This window comes from Notamacropus eugenii, chromosome 1, assembly GCF_028372415.1.
Source record: "Notamacropus eugenii isolate mMacEug1 chromosome 1, mMacEug1.pri_v2, whole genome shotgun sequence".
NCBI lineage: Eukaryota > Metazoa > Chordata > Mammalia > Diprotodontia > Macropodidae > Notamacropus > Notamacropus eugenii.
Window position 1 is genome coordinate 451,342,682 of NC_092872.1, and position 22,073 is coordinate 451,364,754.

General features: G+C 39.3%; 1 protein-coding gene across 6 annotated transcripts in view; it reads right to left on the bottom strand.

The window, feature by feature from the left end:
• LOC140519181 (uncharacterized) overlaps positions 1 to 22,073 on the bottom strand; it is a 110,686-nt gene that overhangs the window by 6,066 nt on the left and 82,547 nt on the right. The window contains exons 1-6 of one of the 6 annotated variants that reach the window (XM_072631972.1): positions 12,507 to 12,611; positions 11,878 to 11,990; positions 10,557 to 10,727; positions 10,031 to 10,118; positions 5,049 to 5,175; positions 4,607 to 4,702 (exon numbers count right to left, since the gene is read on the bottom strand). The exons of 1 other annotated variant lie outside the window; for it this stretch is intronic. In XM_072631972.1, the coding sequence (XP_072488073.1) occupies positions 4,607 to 4,702; positions 5,049 to 5,175; positions 10,031 to 10,063 (256 nt within the window). In that variant the 5' untranslated portion in view covers positions 10,064 to 10,118; positions 10,557 to 10,727; positions 11,878 to 11,990; positions 12,507 to 12,611. Of the gene's footprint in view, positions 1 to 738; positions 3,114 to 4,606; positions 4,703 to 5,048; positions 5,176 to 10,030; positions 10,119 to 10,505; positions 10,728 to 11,877; positions 11,991 to 12,506; positions 12,612 to 22,073 lie in introns of those variants that run through there. 4 more of the 6 variants (XM_072631971.1, XM_072631973.1, XM_072631975.1 and 1 more) reach the window with 4 other exon arrangements.

Genomic DNA, 22,073 nt, shown 5'->3' on the forward strand with positions numbered 1-22,073 from the left:
AATAAAACAAAATGAATTAGGGCAGAGAGAAGCTGCCAATAAGGAAAGCAACTTTATGTTGTAATAAATAATTATTAATTACCCCAAAACTGTGGTATCAGTGAAAAATAAGAATTAAGTCTATAGATACTTAAAAAGAAGGAAAAACAGCATTAAAGACAGATTTTAAACATCTAAGATGTCAAAGAAAGGAAAATTCAACATAAAATTAGTCTAAAAAAATTCATGGAGGATGAGAGTTTGGGTTGACATTAAGATGGATCAGATGCCATAACTGCAGGAAAATACACAGAATACAATATCATTACTAGCAGACAATGGGTTACAGAGGTTTCGGGTAAAGTCTCAAGGATTGAATCTTAAGGTTCTAAAGTATTTTACAAACCTTAAAGTACTATGTAAAAATATAAAGGTTTTTTTCCCTAAAGGGATAATTGGAATGTTTTTGACCAATCTCTGCCTCCTAAAGGATACTTTCTTTCCCGAGTTTTCTCAACCCTTTGCAATCTAGCTTCAACCTCAGCAATGATATGAAATTGCTCTCTTCAAAGATCCAATGACTTTTGATTTACCATATCTGATGGTATTTTCAATCTTCATTCTTTCTGATTTCTCTGCTGTATCTGACACTGCTGACCACTTTCTTATGTACTCTTTCTTTTCTTAATTCCATACAACCTTCTCCTGACTCTCATTTCTATCTAATCACTTTATCTCAGACTCCTTTATATGATGTACCTTAATTGTGCCTATAACATAGCATGGCACTGCCATAGTCCTTCTTCTCTCCACATTTTCTTCCTTGGTGACCACATTAGCTTCTATAGGCTTAATTATCAGCTCTATGCAAATGCATCCCAGGTTTGTATAGACAGTTCTTGCTTTCAATAAATTTGCATTATGTAAATTCAACTTTATGTAAAGAATTCTGAAAGAAATCTGCATTCCAAAAAAAACACTTCTGTTAACTTTACTGTACAGTACGATGCTTTCTTTCTTTGCTCTTGCTGCTCTCCAAAGTAAAATTAAACAAACCTAAAAAAAGCCCAAATCCCCTCAAGTGAAAGCAGAGGAATGACTGTCACAATGAAGGACCTCTACTGAGGCCTATGGTGCTGAGAGAGAGAATTTTGCCCCACTCCACCTGCAGAGACCCTGACCTGTCTGTCTTCCATCTGTCCACATTCAGCCACTGTGTCCCTGGCCCCTGTGTGTCACCAATTCTCTCCTGTCTATATCTATGTCTGTCCTCCACATGTTCTTCCTTTTGATTCCAGCCAGGTCACACATAGGTGGCCCTGCCCCTGTGTGTTTGTCAGCCTGATCTTGCTTCTCTGTTCTCAACCTCCACATGTCCTTGCCAAACCCTTCTCTTCAGAGGTGCTTGGTCCCTTTCTGCCTCCCTCCCTCCCTTCCCCACATCTGTAAAAATAACTTTACATAGAAATCTGTGAAACAGTCCACTTATGTAATGTAAGAGCTGTCTATATACAGTCCCAGTCTCTCTCCTGAACTCTAGTCCCACATAACCAATTTTCAACTGGATGTCCCATAGACATTTCAAACTGAATTTGTTCAAAACAGAACTCATTGTCTTTACCTTTAAATCCAACCTTCCTCTTAACTGACCTATTTCTGTCTAGAATACATTTTCCCAGAAATTCAGCTTCATGATCTGAGTCATCTTCAACACTTTCACTAGCCCCATCACATCTAATCAGGTATCAGGTTTTACCAATCTTCATTCATATCTCACATACATATCCTTATCTCTACTCATATTACAATCATCTTAGTTCAGGGCCTTATTACTTCTTGTCTAGAGTACTCCAACAGTCTCCTAATTGGTTTTCCCATCTCTGAAGTTTCCCTTCTCCAACCTGTCATTCCCCCTAGCAGTCAAATTGATATTTTCAAAGCACAGGTCGGACTATGACCTTCCTTAAAATTCTAGTGGCTCCCTATTGCCTCTAGCATAAAAGATAAACTCCTTTTTTTCTGGGTGTTTAAAGTTCTCCACAGTTGGGTTCTATTCTATCTTTCTAAACTGATTTTATACAAATCCCACATCTTGATGTCAGTGGACAGAATGCTGGGCCTGAAGGCAGGAAGATCCAAGTTCAAATCGGGCTGCAGATACATACTAGCTGTGTGACCCTGGGGAAGTCACTTAACTTCTGTTTGTCTTAGTTTCTTCAACTGTAAAAGAGACAATAATAGCACCTTCCCTGCTATTATATTATTATGATATTATTGTGATATCAAATGAGATATTTATAAAGTGTTTAGCACACTGCCTAGCACACAACAGGTATGATATAAAGGTTTATTTCCTTCCCTTCCCCCTTGTTTCCCTTCTCCTTTCCCTTGCACACACTCTACATTCCAATCAATCTAGAACCATTAATAAATAGATTTATTAGTCCCCATGCTTGATCAGGAAATCATACTTGAATCTGTCTGGAAGGAGAAAAACATGTTTGTTCTTTTACATTCTGTTTTTTTTTTTTAATCAACAGCTGGTTTCCATATCCTTTTTTGAAAACCACATTCTGTTCTGCAAATAGCTTCTATATTCCATTATCTTTCTCTCACATATTTATACTGTATATAATCAGCTTCTATATTTTATTGTCATATATATATATATATATATATATATTCTACTATTCAGTACTAATAAATCCTCTTAATTTATGTGCTTAATTGGCTGTCCAGCATAAAGAAGCTAAGAAGTCCATCCCTCCTACTAGATTCCAGATTACAGTGTACACTAAATAGAAGCCTAACATGGATTTAAGAGCTACAGTTGGGAAGCCCTTAGAGACTAACCAATCACTACTGCAACATGAAATCTAGACTAGTTGATTCTGCCTTAATGGATGCTATATTTAGGTTATAAATAGGGTATCAAAAATGGAATACAAACAAATCCTGTCCTTTGTCTCAAAAGGTATAGGCCCCTGCACCCAGCCTGGATAAACATTGTTGAGTAACTCACGGAGCTATGAATTGGTCCAACCATTCTGGAAAACAATTTGGAATTATATGAGAAAAATCACTAGTTTGTTCTTATCCTGTGACTTAGCAATCTCATTACTGAGCATATACCTAAGAAAATCAAAGATAGAAAACAAGATATAATCTATACCATGTATTCACATGCATTTTTTGTGGCTGCAACAAAATCAGAACCAAATAGTTGCCCACAAATTTGGAAAATATCTGAGAAAACTATGGTACATTAATGTCATAGAACAGTACTGTCCTATAAGGAATTAAGAGAAATCTGGCAAGTCTATATGAAGTGATGCAATAAAGAAGGCAGAATCAAGAGAATAATATAGACAATGACTACAAATATGTAAATGATTTATAACACTAAAAAGCAAATGAACTCTTAAGTACAATAAACAATATTGATTTTTAGAAAAATGACAATGAAACGTATTCCTCCACTCTGTACAAAAGTAGGGAGTATGAATATGGAATACAGTAAACTCAGTCAGACATGGTCTCTAATGGTTGGCTTTACTGAAATGCTTTTCTTTGTTATAAGAAAGGGTTCAATGGATGTGTGGAAAGTAGGGGTAAAATGGTAGGGATTGGTGGGAGGGGAGGACGATGAAGGGGAAACAATTACGGTATAAAAATAAAAAGCAATAGTATTTATAAACCTTTGGAACCAATAACAGTAACAACTAAGTCTGTATTATGTTGAGATAAAATCAAGAATGATATTTAAGGGAACTTATGCTAAGTGACCACAGTCTTCTCTATAAGTAGGGTGCTTAAAAAACATCAAAAGAACTCTAAAATATCTCATGATTAAAGAAAGTCTATAGCCTCAAAGGTCTCCTTTATATTGCAAGAATGGATCACTGTTGAGTGATAAAATTAGGAAAAGGAATATATTTGATCCACAAGGTCAGCTAATCAAATCTTTTTTTAAGGGTGTATCCACATAATTAATATTCTCTTTTTGCTAAATAAATAAATATTATAAAAGCATAACTGAAAACTACTTTTATCTTTTTTGATGCCATGAAATTTTATCATTTGTTTCATAACTGCTATAAATATGAGCTGGATGTAGATTAAGAGACAGTTTTCAACTAGGATGTGGAGTATTCCAACAGTCTCCTAATTTATGTTCCTATCTCTGGTCTCTCCCCTCTCCAATCTATCACTGACTTAGTTCTCAAATTGATATTTCCAAAGCACAGGTCTGACCATGTTGTTCCTTTAATCAAAAAGTTCTGGTGGCCACCTAATACCTCTAAGATAAAACATAAACTTTTTACTTGGCACTTAAAGTTCTCCATGATCAGGTCACTGGGCACACACCCAAGAAAATCACAGACAGAAAGCAAGATATAACATATATCTATATATTCATTGAAACACTTTATGATTTCAAAAAAAGAGAACCAAAATGATTGTCCATCAAATTAGCAGGAAAAATTGTTGGTCAATCCCTCTACATGTAATAGGTTTTAAGATAATAAAGAGTTTTCTGATACACTAGCCAAATGCAGAGGGGTTTGTTTTCTTTCACAACTGTTATTTATAATAATACTCCTTTGCTTGGTTCTCTCTCACTCACCTGGAGAATTACCTCTTAGGATTTCTCTCCTTACCATCCAAGGCTCTTCTCCTTGCTCTAAATGAGAGATCACATCTGGCTTGGAAATGTGATACCCTGCTCAAATAAAAAGACAAATGACTTAGGGTTTTTTCTGGGGACAAAGACCTACTCCAAAAAGTTCCATGCCCCTGTTCTTCAGAATTTCTGAGAGATGAAAGAAGCAGTAATAAACATAGCACAAAGGAAGTATCTATGTCTTATGCTACAAGGTATAGACCTTTCACCTGAAAATCAGGAACATCCTATTTCTCTGCCATAAAGAGATTAAGAATCTGATAACTGAACCCAAAGTTTCTTCATGGACAAACTCTTCAGCAGTTCCACACCCTTTATTAACTGAGGAAAGAACAATATTTCAATGGACAAACTGATTCTAAGTCATATGAAAAACCTTACTTACCCAATGAGACCAGATTCCTATAATTCTCTAGCATTACATCTCTGTATAGATATTTCTGACCAGGGTCTAGTTGCCCCCACTCTTCCTGGGTAAAGTACACAGCCACATCCTTGAATGTCAATGATTCCTGAAATGTCAAAAATATTCTTATTCAACCACAATCCATTGACATGGCTTTAGGGGCAACTGGGAACTTTAGTGAATAGACAAGATTACCTGTCTGGATAATGTTCAAGGATTTGAATACAGAGACAGGTATTATACAGTGGTTTAAATGGGCTGAAGTACTGCTTCTGATACTTAGTGATCTTCGGCAAGTTACTAAATCTCTCTAGGCCTGTTTCCTCTTTTATAAAATGAGAGAAACCATGATGACCTCTAAGGTCCTTTTCATCTATAATCTATAATCCTTGTGAGTGTCCCAAATTAAGTAAATTATTATAATTCCTACTATTTACCTAATAGGAATCTTGACCATATAAGAGATACAACAGAAACATGAGACTGAGTATTTTCACCCTGGAAGCAAAATATACACATAGTACAATTGTGGAACCAATGTAAGACAATACTGGCTATGAATGTGTGCAACAATTCTGGAAAGCAACTTGAACTACATTCAAAAAGTCACTAAAATGTGTATACCCTTTGATTATGTGATATCTCTCCTAGCCAAAAAGATCAAAAACTGAGGGAAAGGACATATATGTAAAATATTTATGACAGCACTTTTTGTTGTTATAGTAAAGAACTTGAAACAGTAGGAACCTATCAATTGTGAAACAGCTCAATAAATTACTGCCTATGAACGTAATGGAATATAACTGTGCTATAAAAATGGTAAAAGGGACTGATTCCAAGAAAGCTGAGAAGACTTATTTGACTACAGCAGAGTAACATGAGCAGATTCAATGACAAAATTGTAAAGGAAAACAACTTTGAAAAACTTATGAATTCTTATTAATGCAGTAACTGATCATTATACAACACTGATAATGAAACATACTGTCTACCTCTTGGCAAAGAGGTGGTGGACTGTAATTGCAAAATAAGACAATTTTTCAGACATGACCAATCTGAGAATTTGTTTTGACTAATTATTTGTTACAAGGGAGGCTTTTTGTATAGGATTTGGGGGGTGAACTGAGTTTTAGAGACTAATGGAATGGTGGCAGTTGGTGACAGAGACTCAAAAAGGGCAGGAATTTGACCTGTGATTTCACTAGTATAGGGAGCTCCTAGTGACAAACTTATTATACCAAAGCAAGTGAAGTGATTTGCTAGAATGGAACAGCACTTAAGTGTTAGAAGGGAGCCTTGAACCCAGGTCTTTCTAGCTCTAAGGACAGCTGTCTATTCACTATGTCTCTCAGTGATGCAAAAAAAGGAAGACAAAAAGAAAGCAAAGAATGTTAATGAAACATTTTGAAAATACACAGAAAAAAGAAGTTAGGTGACAAAACCAAGCAGTGTAGTGTTGGTACTACTGTGTTCAATTTAATGTTGACTAAAAAAAGGACTGGTAGTTTCATATATGGGCTTTTCTATTACTCTTTATATGTGGAAGTGTTTATCTTTGTCAAGATTTTTTAAAAAGAAGTTAGCCAAAACAAAAAAAATGCCTTAGGTGTTAGCAGTGATCCACAAATGAAAATACGTTAGTCATACCACCAGTGCTTAACCTTAAAGAGACAGCAGGCTTTTTTCTTATTCAGTGTCTTCTAGAACCACAATTAGTCTGATGCATGTATTCCTGTTTTCTAAATCTGTTACTTTGTCAGACATACCTATTAGTTGCTATTTCAGTTATACTGACATGGGCTGGTTCTCCAATTTTATTTTTTTATCGTATATTGATTTTTTTAACTCAACTTAATTTATTCTGTAATTTCTTGCTTCCATGACTCAGTCTGGCTATCTATCTATTATACCATGTTGTCTCTTAATATATTTCCTTTTCAACTTAATTATCCTTTTGTGTTTCTACCATTTGTTAATGCTGCAGCTTAACATTCCCGAAAGAATTTCTATGCCTTGGATAATTTACATTATAGAATTTCTTTATTGTATTATACTTTTAAAAACAGAATTTCTTTTTCTGTTCAGGGATTAGAAAGGTAGAAAACACATGATTTAGCAAGCCTGATCAAGGTGCAAGCTATAGCTGTTGCAGCAGGGTAGTGCACCAAGTAGGGGTCTCTAGTTAGGCTCAGGGTTTAGAATAGAGCTGAGTTCTTCCTGTGATTGAATTGGAGGAGTTATTCCCTCTACTATGGGAAAAAATACAGAATTCCATAGCCTTCAGCCTATGCTAAGAGTACAAATGGGAGGGGGGTGGTAACAATGAGATGGAGGATAAAGAGTAAGAAGCTTTAAACCATTGCCTAGTGGACCTGATTATTGGGATACAAGAAATATGGAATAGGGAAAGGGCTAAGATGTTAGGAGTGCCCTGCTCTGGTAAGGATAGGGATGGAGAATCCATGGGACTTGGCAGAAAATCTTAGCTGTCCATATGGGCAAGGAACCCTAGGGATTCCCTGAACCATAAGGGGTAAAGGCCTTCCTGGGTTGGAATGGGACTAGATTCCTCAAGCTTCATGGGTTAAGGAACTCCTTGCCTCTCTGTGCCTTGCCATACGGGGTGGAATAGAGGTAGGGCTGCATAATTCAGGAATCTCTTAACTCAGACAGACGTGGACACTGGAAGTGGTAGATAGCCCCCATTTAGCTTGCAAGCTTGGGAGACAAGGATAGGTCATGCATATGGACTACTGGTGTCCAGTTTAAAGAAAGCTTTGGAATTCTAGGAATTTGATTAAGTTCTGGACTTGAAGACAGGAACACCTGAGGCTGAATCCTGTCTGTCATTTATTAGCTGTGTCATTGGGCAAGTTGCTTAACATCTCTCAGCTTTAGTTTTCTCATCTGTAAAGTGAGGTCAATGACAGTACCTGCCTTATAGGACTGCTGTGAGGATCAAATGAGACAATATACACATAAAGCTCTGAGGGAAAAAAAAAAACATCAAAGAGCTATGTAAATGCTAGCTATTACTATTAGGCTCCAAATGATGTTTTTGTTTTTTCTCCTTTTTCTCCTGGGATGGGGAGGCGTTGTGTGTGGTGCTTTCAAATCAGTGAGGAGATTTGTGTAGAGCTACATTCCCTTGCTTCCACTTGCTTGCCATGTTATAGAAAGCCCTCCATCTGGGTTGGGCAGCGCCAGCAAACCAAAATCTCTCAGCAAAAGATACTAGAGACTTATTTTCCCATGAACCATCTTATCACATATGATTGGCCTCCTAATGGAGATGCCACCTTCTCTGAGAATATTTATGGCAGACAATTACTTCTCTCTTCCATGCCATCTGATCCTGGACCTGACGTTAGCTTCACAAAAAACCTGTGTAATCTGAAGGAAATGATTTAAGAATATGGGTCCCAAGTAAGTCATATAACACTCGGGACCACAATTTATTAACACATTTCACTGGAGATTACAGGAGGGAGCAGGGGCATGGCTCCTGTTTAGAACATCCACAAGTTAATGGATATGTATAAAGAATTAATAAGACAGCAAACATTTCCTATAATGTTATGCTGACAATTGAAGTAGGACTATATGCACTACTTACCTTTGGGATAATTTGTCAAGAGCAATGGTTAAGCAATAATTAGACTTATAAAACTCACTATACAATTCATCTCTGGTAGATGTGCCAAAGAATTAACAATTAAGTCACCCGCAGACTAGAACTCCAGCAATGCAAGAGGTCTTTTTAAAGTAAAAGCAGTAGAGCACATGACCAAAAGATCACAAAAGAACAAAGGCTCCCTGGATCTAAGAAAAGGTCTTGTGAAATGAATATAGAAAAGAATATGGTAGTTTGTAACAGGTGATCTGAGCTATAAGAGAGATGAAAACAATTAAGGACTTCAAAACTGAGTAGTAGAAGCAAAGTTAGGAACTAAAAGCAGAGGCATACCAAGATTTCATTGAAGAGTGCTGAAATAATCAAGACCTGGAAACAAAGGTAGTGTTGGGGAATAGCTGAAAAAAAAAACCCAAACAAACCTATGCTATAAGAAGGTAGTGAAATATTATTGCTCAGTAAAGAGTAAATATGAGGAATTTGGAGAAATGTGAGAAGATTTATATGAAATAATTCTAAGCAAAATAAGCATAATGTAGAAAGCAAAGCACATGACTATAACTATGCAGATCACCAAAAGAAGGATGAACCTTGAGTAATGGAAAAAAATCAATGAAGGTCCTGGAGAGAAAGAAAAATACCTCCTTCTTCACAATGGAGGTGGGAAACTAGCAGAAAAGAATATTGTATATCTGGAAAAGTGGGAGAGGAAATGACTGTGATACAAAGATACCAACAAAACATTATTTTAAAAAACAATAAATTACACCCTTTACTCCAACTAAGCCAAACTTCTTACTGGTTCCTATAAAGAACAGGGCCATTCCAGCTCTAAGTCTCTGCACATGATCTTCTCCTGTCCAGAATGTCCTTTGCTATTCTCTACAATCATTTAAATCTCATCTAGTCTTTCCTTCCTCTGAATTTTTTATATTTATTTTCTGCCCCATTCTTCTCAACTTTGACAATAATAAAATAATTTTATAACAATAAAATAATTTTACATGTATGTCTTCTCTTCTAATGAGACTGCAAAGGTCCTTAAGGGCAAGGACTATCTTCCATTTCTTTTGTTTTGCTCACTGGCTAGGACATGTTCACAGAAAGTACTAAGCACGCAGCAGACCTGACTTCTTGCTGAATGAGTTCATTGATATTATAAGAAAGGAATTCTGTGAAATGGTGTTATTAAGTTAAGAACACTCCCTGTCTCCTGGAAACAAAATTGTTGGGCCTCAAGTTCCTAGACAGTATACTTTCAGGATGAGAGAAAACACTCCTGCCATAAGATGGTATTTCTGGAAACTAAGAAGAAACCCCAACTCACCTGGGATCTCATTGTCACTAGGCCAGAGTGCATTGCTTTCCGTTCAGTGAAATGGCTAGTGGCAGTGTTGATTTCTGAGGAGGCTGAACTGTGGAAGAGAAAAAAAAATGAAGGGAAATCTTGTCGTGATTCCTAAACTGATCAAACTGGATCACAGAAGAGTTTGGTGTGAGCCCTGTCACATACTTTATGACAGAAAATAATAATACACAGAGGCCCAGGCCTCTGCCCTGACACCCACAAAGACTCACACCTTTGCCCCAGTATGCAGACATGTGAACTCAGATCTCTGTTTGGGTACCCAAATAGACACATCATACATATACATCATATGCCATCATACACACACATACATATACTCTCAGATTCCATCCCATCAGCTTCAGAGGAAAAGGTGCCATTAAATGGTTCAAAGTAGGACATGTTCACTCCTTATTAGGAAAACCACATAATTTCCCCCTTCTGTAATTCTCACCTGTCTCCTGAAGCATTTGGGTCAGATTCTCTAAGGTTAAACAGTGCTCACTTGTTTCTGGATAGTCTGATGTCACCCCAGTCCTGTTTACCCACGCGAGAAAACAGAATAGATCCAACATGAGTCTTCTAGGATTTGCTCCTTCCCGAAACTCTGAACAAAGGTTTCAAGACAGATGTGTCTTCTCCTGGAATGAGCACCTGTTCCCCAGCACCTGGGGGACTAGAGGCAAGATCACTTTAATCTGGGACCTTCACTCTGGGTCTGAGATTTCTGTCTCCTCAATTCAGGGCCCTCCCTCTGGTCCTCCAAGCTTGATACCTATTAACTCAATACAGAATTGCTGTGAGCAGAGAGAATATGGGGTCAGAGAAGAGGACCTAGTACCTAAGTCCTATAAAGTACAGAAGAGAAAGTCAGCAATACAAATGAGCATATAATGAATTTTATTCATTAAACAAAAATAGAATTCAATTCCACAAATGTTTATTAAGCACCTACTACGTGAAAAGCGTAAGGCCCCAGGGGAATAAACAAAAAAAGAAAACAAAACATAAAAACAGTCCATGCCCTTTAGGAGTTAACATTCTTAAGTGGCCCCCATCGCTATGACACTACAAATTCAACTTACATTGAAAACTCTCCACAACATGGCACCAGCCTACCTTTCCAGGCTTACTGCATATTATTACCTTTCTTACACTGTTCCCCAGGTCCTGTCCCCATGCCTTTTTAGAGGCTACCTCCCATTCCTGGAATGTACTTCTTTCTCTCCGCAGCCTCTCAGAGTCCTAGCTTCTTTAAAGGCTCATCTCATGTGTCACCACATACGGAATACCCTTCCTGATCCCTTTTTTAATAGTGTTCTCCCCTTCTTCTGATCATCTTATTTTTATTTCCTTCAGTATGTGCTGCATTCCTTCAATAGAACTTAAGCTCCTTGGGGGAAGGAGCTGTTTTTTCCTAGCGCCTCCTACAGCGTAGGTCCTTAAGTGTTTTTTTGGTGGGAGGGGTTTGGATTGGAATATAAGTACATAGGAGGAGGGATGTACTAAAGGGTCCATCAGCATGGATGGGGACCTCCACCGTTCAAGGCCCAGGGCCAGCTGGCTCGTGCCTGCTTTTCGCACTCTCCTCTCCGTTACCCATTCTCTGATCCAGTAAAGTCTCTTCTCACCGCAGCGAACCTCTCCATCATGTCCCTGCCCCATTCTCTAGCAGGTCGCTCCCACAACCACCTTTCTTTAATCATCAGTGTATCTCCCTCCATCTTCCCGCTCTTTTAAAAAACAAAACCACCTACTTCTCCTCGCGGACCCGGCCTCCCTTTTCTCAGCCATACTCCTTAAACAAGTCCTCCAAGCCCCCTTACCTGGCTAGGTGGCACGGCGGGCAGCGTGCCAGCGGGAGTCAGGGGGACTCATCTCCACGAGCTCAAATCCGGCCTCAGACCCCCACCAGCTGCGGGCCCCTCAGTTTCCTCATCTATAAAAGGAGGCGGAGAAAGAAAAGGCAGACCACTGCAGTATCCGGGGGTCATGAAACGCTGAACAGCACGCCCCTGGGCACGCCGAACACGCCTCCCCGGCCCCGGTTCCGTTAGAAGGCAAGCTCCCGGAGGGCAGGTACCCGCCTTCGCTGGGGTTTCTCCGGCCTTACTTCGCTCGGTGTTTAGAAAGCGGTAACCGCTTGATAAATATTCACTCACTCACCCTCAGGCCCCGGCGCCGAGCGCACAGACCGACCCACGGCGGCAGCGCGGAGGTCTCTGCCTCTGGGAGCTCAGACCCCGCGCTTCGCCGCACGTGACGCTTCTGTCAAACCCTTCGCGCAAAGGCGGCCGCCGAGGCCCGGCCCGTCACTCGCTCATCCACGCCCTCGGACCTCGGGCAGCTCCGCCCGCCCGCACCCGTGGCCTTCCGCCCACCTCCGGCCCCTCCCCGAGCCGCGCTCCCCAGCAGAAGCTGAGGCGGCGAGCGGCGGGGCCGGGCCGCTAAATACCTGGAACTGGGTCCGGAGCCGGGACCGACCTAGGATGAAGAACTGGGTTCGAAGCTTAAGAACAAATCATGGCGCCGAGGCTGCGCGCGCATCATCAGGGAAGTGCGCCTGCGCCGGGGACGAATTCGGCCGTACTACAACTCCCCAAGCGACGGGGCCTTCCCGGCTTCTGTTCCAGTTCCAGGGACTCCTTTCCCGAAGAGGTTTTCGGGCTGCCCAGTGAAGCTCTAGTTTTTCCCAGCCCCGCACAGACCGGTCCTCGGTCCTTTCTCCGGACATCCAGAGCTACGCTTGGTTCTACCACCACGGCACAGAGGCAGCGCGGCCCGGCGGTCGCCGTAGTCCCGCCCCGCCTGTCACCCAGGGCCGGAAGCCTTGGCGCGGCAGGTGATCTTTAGGGAAGCCGGGCAGCCCGTCCCCCTCGGAGGGCCCGCTGTGGGAGAGGAATTTGAGGAGCTGCACCTGGGAGTAGGCCGGGGGGCAGGAGCAACTTCAGGCAGGTCTGGTCAGGTCAGGAACTGCTGTGGAAGGAAGGAATAGAGCTTCTGAAAGAAAGGATGCGTGACCGACCTGCCGTGGATCTCTGAGGGAAGACGGACGGCGACGTCCCCCCGGCACTTCGGTGTTCGGTGACTGCGTTCCTTGCGTTCTCCGCGGGCAGAGACTGCCGCCCACCCACGTTCTCCGCAGGGAGTCCTCCAGACGAGCCTCTTCTGGATCTTGGGCAGCGTGTAAGAAGAATCTGGAGGCTCATAGGAGTGACTCCAGAAACGCCCCCTCAGGTTCCTGGACTCTCCGCGACCTCATTGGGGGATTCTTGGCAAAGACCCCGAGTGGTTTGCCATTTCCTTCTCCAGCTTTGTGCAGATAAGACTCACCTGGGCTCTCACAGCCCATAAGTGTCTGAGGCCAGATTTGAACTCAGGAAGATGAGTCAATACCAACTCAGAAGCATAAAGTTAATCAATTGGCAGTGCTGTGTATGTTTTTATCACCTATGCTATACATTAATTCAAAACAAAATCAATCAATATTAAGTGCCTCCTAGGTGCCATGCACTGTGCGAAGTGCTAGGGAGACAGTTAATAAAAGGACAGTTTCTACCCTCTGAGGAGCTTATAATCTCATGGGGGAGACACGCAAACAAACGTGTACAAAGCAAGCTGTATACAGAATAAACAGTGAAGGCAGTAGAATTAAAAGGACTGGGGAGCAGATTCCTATAAAAGATGGGATTTTAGATGGGACTTCAAGGAGGCCGAGCAAGTCAGTAGCAAAGTTGGGGAGAGAGAAACGTGCCCTGAACCCAGAGATGAATGTTTTATTTGCAGAGCAGCAAGAAGGCTATGTTGATGGATGGAAGTTGCAGAGAGGAAGGTGTAAGAAAACCAAAAGTAGAAAGGGCCAGGTTATGAAGGGCTTTGAGTGTCAGAGCATTTTGTATTTTATCCTGGAGGTAGTAAAATCAGCAGGCCTTGGCAACAGATTGGATGTGTGGGGGGAGTGAGTGATGGTGAGGAGTCAAAAATGACTTCTTGGTTGCCAGCCTCAGGGACTAGGACGATGGTGTTGCACTCTATAGTAATAGGGAAAGTAGGAATAGGGCTGAATTTATGGGGAAAGATAATGAGGTCTGTTCTGGACATGTTTATTTTAAGATGTCTACTGGACATCTGGTTTGCGATGTCTGGCAAGCAGTGGGAGATGTGAGATTGAAGGTCAGCAGAGAGGTTGGGGCAGGAATAGGTTAATTTGAGAAAAGGGCCCACAATAAGGTCCTTGGAATACCTATGGCTGGAAGGCATGACCTGTATGAGGTTCCAGCAAAATATAAAATTTGATTAAAAAGTTTAGCCACTAATGTTTCCAGAAAAGATGCCCTACCCCCTGCATACATGGGATTCATTCTCCCACAGGTTACCACATCACCAGTGAGGAAGAGCACATGACTAAGAAATGCACACATAGAGTACAAATGATCAAGGAACATTGTGTTGGGGCACATATGAGGAACTGGTCTAATCAGGGCACATATGTGGATATAACAAGTCAAGAACCCATGTGGCCAAAGCACACATATGGAAGTTATACACAGAGACACACGTGGCCAGGGTGTACATATAGATGGGGGCAACTCATATCTTCAGCACGGCAGAACTGCCAATGTGCTCTGGAGGTGCTGCAGTATTTGGTGCTGGGCATCCCTTCTCTACTTTCTGTCTCATAACCTCTGCTGGGTGTCTCTAGTGGTCCTGTGGTCATCAAGCAGCTCTCTGCCACCACCTGTTGAGTTTCAGTACTTCAGAGCTCTCTATTGATCTTTGTTCCCTCCTACAGTGTAGTTCAGTAACCAGAAAGCCTTTCCTTGAGAAAGGCAAGTAGATGCTTTCATTATATAGCTGTAGTTGAGTTACCACAATCAACCAGAGATCTATCAAAAGCCAGCAGAATAAAACAGGCTAAGACTAAATATGTTCTGTTTACTGCCTCTGTCTGATATTGTATGAACTACATATGGTTCCAGACAACTATCATTTGGAGTTAAAAAAAAATTCGTTATGATTTCCATTGCATTCAGCTAACTTAGAGATTCTACTTAAAAATAAAGAAACATGCCAAAAACAACTTCAAAGTGTTGTGATAGAGGCTGGAGTAATGAGCCTCATTTTGCTCTCAATCAGTCCTCTTTGATTGGTGTTCAGATGATCTAAGGAAAGTTAAACGGAAAAGGCAAGGAAATCACTGCCCTCCAACTCTGTTTCCCATTATGCCTTATTATTCATGTTTGACTAGCAACAAAACCTCAGACTTTGATGTCTTAGTCTAGCCTGCACAGAGCCTCACTCTTCTCCCTATATGTGACTAACCACGTAGCACATATCTTGTCTCTTGACTAAATAGCACAGACTGCTGGATTTAGAGGCAAGAAGATCTGGATTCATTTCCCACCTACTAGCTCTGTGACCCTGGGCTAATCTTTCTGAGCCTCCATCTCCTGATCTGTAAAATGGGGATGATGGTAATAATGGCATCTCCCTCACAGGGCCATTAGGAGAATCATACAAGGTATGTAAAGCTTTCTGAAAAACTTATAGCTCTTTGTAGATGATATTATTATCATCATTCATCTCTGGTATTCTTTATACTGCTTCTCCTGTGAAATTTTTAGTTTGACAATGGGAACCAATAATTTCATACAATTACCAAAATAATCCACTTGACATTTAAAACTTTCCATAATCTGGTTCCTAACCACCTTTCTAGATTTATCTTATATGAGTCCTTTCCATGGACCCCATATTCCATTGAAACTAAGCTACTAAGTGTTTTCTACACTCCCTACTCTATCTCTGGCCCAGATGAATTCATAGAAATTGTCCCCCATGCCTGGGATACAATCCAATTCATTGAGCATTTATTATGTGCTTACTATGTGCTTAGCACTATGCTAGGTACTAGGTATACAAAGACAAAAATGTACCAGTCTGCTCTCAAATGAGCTTACATTCATTTGGGGGAGAATCAATGTTTATACACAGATAAGAGAATATAAAAGATAAGTAAATACTAAAAGCTAGGGATCAGTAGGAAGGAAAATGAGAAGGGAGAGCATTCTGGGCATGGGAGATGAGCTGTACAAAGAGAGATGGAATCCCCTTTATAAGAAACAGCAAGTAGGTCATTTTGGCTGGAATACAAAATGTGTGCCTGGGAGAACTGTGATATTGTTCTAGAAAGATAGTTTGGAACAGATTGTGAAAGGTTTTAAATGCCAAACAGAGGAGTTTGTCTTTTGTTCTAGAGATAACAGGGAGCCATTGAAGCTTCTTAGGTAGGGGGAGTAAGATGGTTTGATCTGTTCTTTAGAAATATCAGTTTGGCAGCTAAGTGGAGAATGAAGCTGAGATGGGAGAGACTGAGAACTAGGAGGCTAATTAGGCAGCTATTATAATAGGCCAGATAAAAGGTTGAGAGCTTGAACAGGGATACTTGTATGAGTAGAGAGAAGTAAACTGAGGTTAGAAATGTTACGGAGATAGAATTGATAAGACTTGGCAACTGATTGAATTTGGGGATGAGGAACAGGAAGAGCTGAATGTGACCCCTAAATTGCAAATGTAGGTGACTGGAAGGATGGCAGCATTCCAGAAATAGGAAAGTTAGGAAAAAGGGTGAGATTTTGGGGGATGAGGGATGGGGAAGGAAATGAGTTATGTTTTGGACATGTTGAGTTTGAGATACTTTTGGGACATACAAGTGGAAATGCCTGCCAGGCAGCTAATAATGTTAGACTGGAGCCTAGAAAGGAGATGAAGGTTGAATGTGTAGGTTTAGAATCATTGGCATAGAGTTGGTTAAACCCAGAGGCAGCTAGATGATGGGGTAGATAGAATGCTGGTCATGGAGTCAGGAAGACTTGTGTTACTGGACTCAAATCTGGCCTCAGATACTTCCTAGCTGTGTGAACTGAGACAAGTCATTTAACCCTGTTTGCCTCAGTTTCCTCAGCTTTAAAATGAGGCGGAGAAGGAAATGGCAAACTGCTCCAGTATCTTTGCCAAGAAAATCCCAAATGGGATCACAAAGAGTCAGGCACAACTGAAAATGACTGAACAACAAAAAATTTCACATGAAGTCATGTAAAACATTTCCATATTAGCCATGATCTGAAAGTAAAAAGTAAGAAAAATAAAGAAAAAAATTCCTTCATTCTGCATGCAGAATCTATCAGTTCCCTCTCTGGAGGTAGACAAGTATCATTTTTCATCATGAATCCTTTGGAATCCTAATTATTTTCCATAATGGCCTGACATTCACAGTTCCATCAGCAGTGGATTAGTGTACCAATTTTTTTCTTCTTTTCCACGGCCCCTCCAACATTTGCCTTTTTCTTCTTTTGACTTCTTCAGGCTGCACTCCAGACTTTTTCCTATCATGCTTCAGAAACCTCTTCATCCTGGAAACTTCTTCATTCTTCATGGAAGCACTGGAAGTACACACTTGTATGGAACCTCCATTTGAGGTACCCAGTCCAGTCTCATCTTGATGCCCACGTCGAACAGATGTTCTCTACCAGGCTGTGGGGTGTTAACCTCAAAGTTGCTTTGATTTGCATTTATCTATTATTAGTAATTTACAGCATTTTCCATATAAGATTCCCCTATCCATATATCTGAAAGATAATTTTTCCTTCCTCTTCTAATTTGTTTATGATGCAATTTTTTACATCTGAGCCATATATCTATTTGGAGATTTTCTTAATATATGATGTGAGATGTGTGTTTAAACCTAATTTCTCCAGACTTTCTTCCCGACTTTCATCCAGGTTTCCCAGTGTTTTTTGTCACATAGGGAATCTTTCCCTCAATAACTTGAAAATTTGAATGTGTTAGACACTGTATACTGTTTTTTCTTCTGTATTTTGGATACTTAATCTGTTTAACTAACTGACCTCTCTCCTCTTCTTAACTAGTACTAAACTGTTTTTAACAATTACTACTTGGTAGTCACTTTGATATCTGGTACTGATAGGACCTTCCCTCCACCCCCTTTCCTTCCCACTTTTTTTCTCATTTTTTTTCCATTGAGATTCTTGAACTTATGTTCCTTTATAAGAATTCTATTTTTTTCTAGCTCTATAAAATATTCTTTTATGAGTTTGGTGCAACACTGAATAAATATATTAATTTAATTACAACTGTCAATTCTATCTATTGGCTTGATCTACCAGCGAGCATTAATGTTTCTACAATTATTAAGCCTGCTTGCTAAGATTTCATTTTAAAATTTTGCATCACCATTCATGAGGGGTACCAGTCTAGTTATTTTTTTCCTCTGCTTTATCTCTCCCTGATTTAGATGTCAAGAACACTTTTGTATCTAAGAAAGAGATCAAAAAAGGTACCTTTTTTCATAGTATTGTATACAGTTTCTATATTGTTGGAACTGTTTTTTGAATGTTTGATAGAATTCTCTTGTGAATGCATATGATCTTAGAGTTTTTTTCCTTTGTGAGTTCATTAATGGCTTGTTCAATTTCTTTTTTCTGATATTTGGGTTCTTTAAACATTTTATTTCTTCTTTTGTTAATCTTGGTATTTTATGTTTTTGTAAGTATTTCTTTCCTTTAGGCTACCAGTTTTCCTGGCATATAATTGGGCTAAATAGTCTCTTATAATTTCCTTTATTTCCTCTTCATTTGTTGCAATTTTTCCTTTTCTATTTTTGATATGAACAATTTGGTTTTCTCTTCTCTCTCTCTTTAAAAATCATGTTACCTAACTGCTTATCTATTTCATTAGTTTTTTTTAAACCAGCTCCTACTTTTATCTATCAATTGAATGGGGTTTTTTTGCTATCACTTTATTAATCTCTTCTTTATTTTCTAGGATTTCTACTTTGTTATTCAGTTGAGAATTTTTATTTATTATTCAAGTTTTTTTAGTTGAATTTAGTTGAATTTTTAGTTGAATTTTTTTAGTTGAATTGATTTGTTCTTTTTCTCTTTTGTGCATTTAGAGATATAATCTTCCCTCTTCAGAACTGCTTTGGCTGAAACCTACTAGGTTTGGCATGTTATCTCATTATTATTTTCTTTGATTAAATTTTCTATTGATTTTACAGTTTTTTTCTTTGATCTCCCAGTTCTTTAGAACTGCTGAGCTCTCATTACTTTTAGATTCTTATTTTAAGGACCCTTTATAAACATTATTTTTATTGCATTATAATCAGTAAATAATGTTTAATGTTTTTGATTTTCTATATTTTTATGAGGACTCTATGTTCCAGCACATAGCCATTTTTTGAAGACGTGCCATATACAGTGAAGTGATACGCAAATTCCTTTCTATTTCCATCCAGTAATTGCCAACCATACTTGTATCCCTTCTGATTTTTCTAAAGTTCTATTCAGGTCCTTAACTTCTTTCTTCTTTTTCTTTAGGTTAATCTGTCTAGATTTGAAAGGGGTGCGTTAAGGTCACAATTATAGTTTTCCTATTTTCTCCTCTATTTCAAATAGATTTTTCTTTAAATACTCAGATGTTATTAGATGCCTAGCATATATACACATTGATAGTGACTTAATCTATGGTGCTTTTTAGGATAATGTAATTTCCCTTATCTTTTTATCATGTCTGTGTTTACTGTATTCATATCTGAGATCATGATTGCTACCAATGCTGAATTCAACTGAAGCACAGTAGATTTTATTATAGCCCCCAATTTTAGCTGTATGAATCTTTGTGTTTCAAGTGTGTTTCTTGTAAACAACATGTTGTTGGTTTCTTCAATCCATATCCTCTTTTATTTTATGGGTGAGTTCCTCCCATTCACAGTTATGACTGTTATTTTTGTATTTCCTTCTATCCTGTCTCCTAGTACTTTTGGCCTCTCTTTCCCTCCTCTCTACTTATAAAGAAAGTGGTAGAAGAGAGGAAACTTGCCTGATATGTGATTCATAAGTAAAACAGACTCCTCATATAGTTCTTCTCTTTCTTCCTTACTCCACCCCTGATCCCAGGTTATTACTCTGTCTTCCTTCCCTTTTAATCTTCTCTTCATGTTTCTCCTTCCAACATTTGATATTACTTTAGTTGACTGTCACCTCATCTATTCTACCTCTCCCCCTCATTTAGACCCCTCTATATTCCTTCTTGTTCCTGTTTCTTACTTTCCTTTTGAGTTTAATAGTTTAATGTATCTCTCTCTGTTATTACATTCAGTTTTTATCTAATTCAGATAAAAGTGAGGTTCATGGGATGCCTGTTCACCCCAGCCTTTCCTCTATGGTTATATATTCTTCATCTGTGCACTTCTATTATGCAATAATAATTTCATTCCTCTTCTTCCTCCTTTTCCCCCATTATAATCCCCTGTCTCTTCTGTTTTTGTCTTTTAAGACAAAACCAAGACTACCTACAGAGCCTCTGTCATTTTGACTTTTCTCTACGATCCTTAAAGATATTAGGGCTCTGATAAGACATTTATTTCTTTTTTCCATATTAACAAGTAACAATTCATCCTCAAATATTCCCTTTCAGCAAATAGATATGTGTGCCGTTTTATGTTTTTCCAATTGTTTTGGAAATTTCCATTCCCAAATATTTACTCAGTTTTGGCCTTTTCATTGGAAATGCTTAGAAATCCTCTATATTCCATTAAAGGTCCATTCCTCCCTTCTTTTCTCCTTTGGTAGGATTATAATTAGTTATGCTAGACAGATGCTTGGTTGTAAATCTTTTTCCCTTGCCTTTTAGAATATCATATTCCAAGATCTCCTCTCTTTTCTAATCTAGGTAGCTGTTAAGTCTTTGTTGTTAAGTCATTTTGGTAGTGTCTGACTTTTCATGACCCTATTTTGGGGTTTTCTTGAAAGAAATACTGGAATGGTTTGCCATTTCCTTCTCCAATTCATTTTGTTCATAAGGACTTGCCATGAGTCACACAGCTAGTATGTGTCTGAGACTGGATTTGAACTCAAGAAGATGTTTTCCTGATTGGCTGCTTGGACTTTTTTTTTTTAATCTGGAACCTGTGGAATTTGTCTTTGATGTTCCTGGGAGTTTTTGTTTTGGCATTTCTTGCTGGAGGTGACCAGGGAATTCTTTGTATTTTGACTGTGTTTCTAAGAATTCTGGGCAATCTTCATTTAGAATTTCCTCAAATATTGTATCCAGAACTTTTTTCTGCTCATGATTTTCAGAGAGTCCAGTGATTCTTAGATTGTCTCTCCTTAACTTTTTTTGGGGGGTCAGTTGTTTTTGATACTTTATTTCATAGATTTTCTGGTTTTTCCCCCAATATTTTTGGGGAGTTATTCCCATGTTGGGCTCCTACCCCAAACTTCAAGAACTTCTTAGGCTGGATTCTGCCTAGGCCTGGACCAACCTAAGGCTGCTTCCTTCCTGGCTGAGGTTAGATAGCAAGTCAATGGTTTAGTTAAGGATTGAACCCCTACATGACTTGGGCAGGAAGTATGTAATCGAAAGGGATTACGTAGACTGTGCAGTACTTTCTCTTTAGGTTCGGATCTTAAGATACCACATGCACTAAAACAAGCTTAATAGGCAATTAAGTTTTATTACTACAAATAGTGCAAGTTAGCAAGTGTATAGATATAAACAGTAGATAATAGTTAAGACAGAATAGAAAAATAACAAGTATACGTTACCAGTCAAGTCTGAGCTCCAACACTTTGGCACAGCTTGGGAGGCTGAAAGCTGGGAGCAGTCAGCAAAGTCCTGCCTGGCTGGGAAAGCAGAAGCAGGTGTCCCTGCTTTTGCAGCAAAAGACCCTGGAAATCTTACATGGTCTTTATATTCTTGAATTTAGTGTACATCCTATTTAGCAATCAGCAATATGTGTGTATATGTGTGTGTATACATACATACATACATACATATATACACACACACACACATATAAAATATTCCATTACATCTATTCATCTTGCCTTGTGGAATATTGTATTCCAAATTCTCTTCCGCTTTATGGTGGTGGCTGCTAAATCATTTGTGATCATGACCGTGGCTCCTCAGTACTTGAATTCTTTCTTTTTGTCTTTCT